The 2,611-nt window shown below is 43.5% G+C and overlaps 1 protein-coding gene across 1 annotated transcript; it reads left to right on the top strand.

Annotated features, from left to right (window-relative positions):
* The first annotated feature begins 346 nt into the window (after nt 1-346).
* Nucleotides 347-1,272, top strand: LOC121779111. Its single transcript, XM_042176453.1, has 3 exons — nt 347-817; nt 928-983; nt 1,035-1,272. Exons 1-3 carry the CDS (start codon nt 347-349, stop codon nt 1,270-1,272), a joined length of 765 nt encoding a protein of 254 aa, XP_042032387.1.
* Nucleotides 1,273-2,611: the final 1,339 nt, after the last annotated feature.

The raw sequence follows: 2,611 nt of genomic DNA, 5'->3' as shown, positions 1-2,611 counted from the left end.
CCAAGGAAATCAAGGAACATGGAATCACCAAAACACCAACCAAGGGCCCCAAGGAAATTATCACCTCAACCAAGGTTCGGGATCAAATCAATATCAAGGGTCAAGCTCGAGTCAGTCGTTTCAGAGGCATCCAAAACACATAGATGACTTAGTTGGAGATTTGCTTAACGCTCAAGAGCATCTCCAGAGTATATGCAAGCTAACAACGATGTAGTAAACCGGTTGCAGGATGCTCAGAAGGAGCAAAAGACTGCAATGGACATGCTTACCAAGCAACTGTCCCAGATTGCTACAACGTTAAATGAGATGCGTGGGAACGACGGAAAAACTCCCAGCCACAGTCAGAATGCCGGACAAAGAAAATATCAGTCTGATTACTCTGAGGTCAGGCAAGGAGTACAGTGGACCTTCGCAGAAGGCGATTAAAGATAGATATAGACTGAACCAGGCGAATAGTGGAAGCATTGGAAGGGATGAAATTTTTATGGAAGACCTGAGAAGGCCACTACCCCAAATGGCCGAACCACTCTTTCTCGAGTCAGAGGATGAGGAGATAGTTGTGGAGAAGAGTGAAGAAATGAAGGAAGCCACCAAGGAGGTTCCAATTGATCCAATCAAACTGGCAAAGCCATTCCCTTACCGAGTGGAAGCAAAGAAGAAGAGGGAGGACCCAGTAGACTTCATGGAAATCTTTGAAAAACTAGAGATCAATTTGCCTTTCTTGCAAGCACTAAAGCTTCCCCCGTTCAGTCGGTTTATAAAAGACTTTATAGCAAGGAAGGCTAAGGCTGATGGGAAGATAGTGATTGACGAGAATGTCTCTGCCATTATATAGAAAAGAAAGCTTCTAAAAAGACTGATCTGGGGATGTTCACACTGCCTACTGTAATTGGAGACATGAGAATTAAGCATGTGATGTGTGACCAGGGGGCTTCGATTAATGTGCTACCATTCTCAGTATACAAGAGGTTGAGTGGAGCCAGGTAAGTGGAGACAAATGTGGTAATTCAATTAGCATATAGATACTGCATCAGGCCAGAAGGAGTTCTTGAAAATGTTATTGTGAAGGTGCATGAGTTTCTCTACCCTGCTGATTTTCATGTTATTCAAATGACTGAGTCTGAATCCGCGGAGGCCAGTGGTGTGTTACTGGGAAGGCCATTCCTGAGGATGGCCAAAACCATCATTGATGTGTGTGATGACACCATCTGCTTGGATTACCATGGGGAGAAGTTCACCTTAAACATTGATGAAGCTATGAAAAAATCCTAGGATGTTGAAAACTTGCATTCTGTAGATGTTATTAACCCTTTGGTCCTGGAATATCTTGAGACAGAGTTATTGCAGGATCAGAGTTGAGCAACTCAATTGAGAAGGAAGTTTCCGGATGATGTGAAGTCGTGCTGAAGCAAGGCCTAACTGATCAAGAGATCAGCGAAGCAATGATGGAGTTCAGCTAGAAGCTGAGGTCCACTGGATCAAGTGGCTTTGTCTAACTGGCTAGTTTAGAAAAGTTGCCGGAACAAGGAGACTTGGCTGCGAAAGACCATTACCCCTAGAAGTAAGTCCACCCAAGAAAGAACTAAAGACATTGCCTACCGGGTTGAAGTACTTGGGAGAAGAAGAAACATTGCTTGTAATAATCAACAGTGAGTTAACTAAGGAGCAGGAAGAAAAGTTACTGGAAGTGTTGGGAAGAAACAAAAAAGCCATAGGGTGGACGTTATCGGATCTGGTGGGGATTATCCCGGATTAGTGCATGCACCACATACGGTTAGAAGAGGGCGCTAAGGCACATAGAGACCCTCAACGCAAGCTAAACCCGAATATGAGAGAAGATTGTTGAAGGAAATATTGAAGCCGTTAGCCTTGGGAATCATCTACTCCATCCCGGACAGCGAATGGGTTAGCTCGGTGCACAAGGTGCCGAAAATGTCAGGAATTCAAGTAATCAAGAATGAGAAGAATGAATTGGTGCCTACCCGACTGGCCACTGGGTGGAGGATGTGCATTGACTATAGGAAGCTGAATACTGCAACCAAAAAAGATCATTTCCTTTGCCTTTCATTGATCACGGATACTTGAGCGGCTGGCAGGGAAACAATATTTTTGCTTCTTAGATGGGTACAACGGATACTTCCATATTTATGTAGATCCAAAGGACCAGGATAAGACTACCTTTACATGTCATTTTGGCACGTATACTTACAGAAGAATGCAATTTCGATTGTGGAATGCCCCGGGCACTTTTCAGAGGTGCATGGTGAGTATATTTTCAGATTTGCTGGAAGAGTACATAGAGATATTCATGGATGACTTTACAATCTACGAGTATTCATTTGAGTGTTTCCTGCATCATCTGGATATTGTTTTGAGAAGATGTCAGTGGAAGAATTTGGTTCTCAATTTTGAGATATGGCATTTTATGGTGCCCGAAGGCTTTGTGCTGAGACATGTGGTATCTGAAAGAGGAATACAAGTTGATAAAGCCAAGGTGGAAGTAATCTCCAAAATGACATACCCTACCAACCAGAAGGAGATTAGAGGATTTCTTGGGCATGTTGGTTTTTATAGAAGGTTCGTAAGGGATTTTGCGAAGATCGCCCAGCCT

The sequence above is a fragment of the Salvia splendens genome, chromosome 19 (assembly GCF_004379255.2).
Source record: "Salvia splendens isolate huo1 chromosome 19, SspV2, whole genome shotgun sequence".
NCBI lineage: Eukaryota > Viridiplantae > Streptophyta > Magnoliopsida > Lamiales > Lamiaceae > Salvia > Salvia splendens.
The sequence above is the reverse complement of the archived record's forward strand: the minus strand, read 5'-3'. Positions and strand labels throughout refer to the sequence as shown.

Bases quoted from the DNA above. Each gene is read 5' to 3' on its own strand.
- LOC121779111 (XM_042176453.1), top strand. From the start codon at position 347: ATGCCGGACAAAGAAAATATCAGTCTGATTACTCTGAGGTCAGGCAAG. The intron at 818-927 runs GTCTCTGCCATT...ATGTGTGACCAG, and splicing joins AGATAGTGATTGACGAGAAT to GGGGCTTCGATTAATGTGCT. The intron at 984-1,034 runs GTAAGTGGAGAC...ATACTGCATCAG, and splicing joins AAGAGGTTGAGTGGAGCCAG to GCCAGAAGGAGTTCTTGAAA.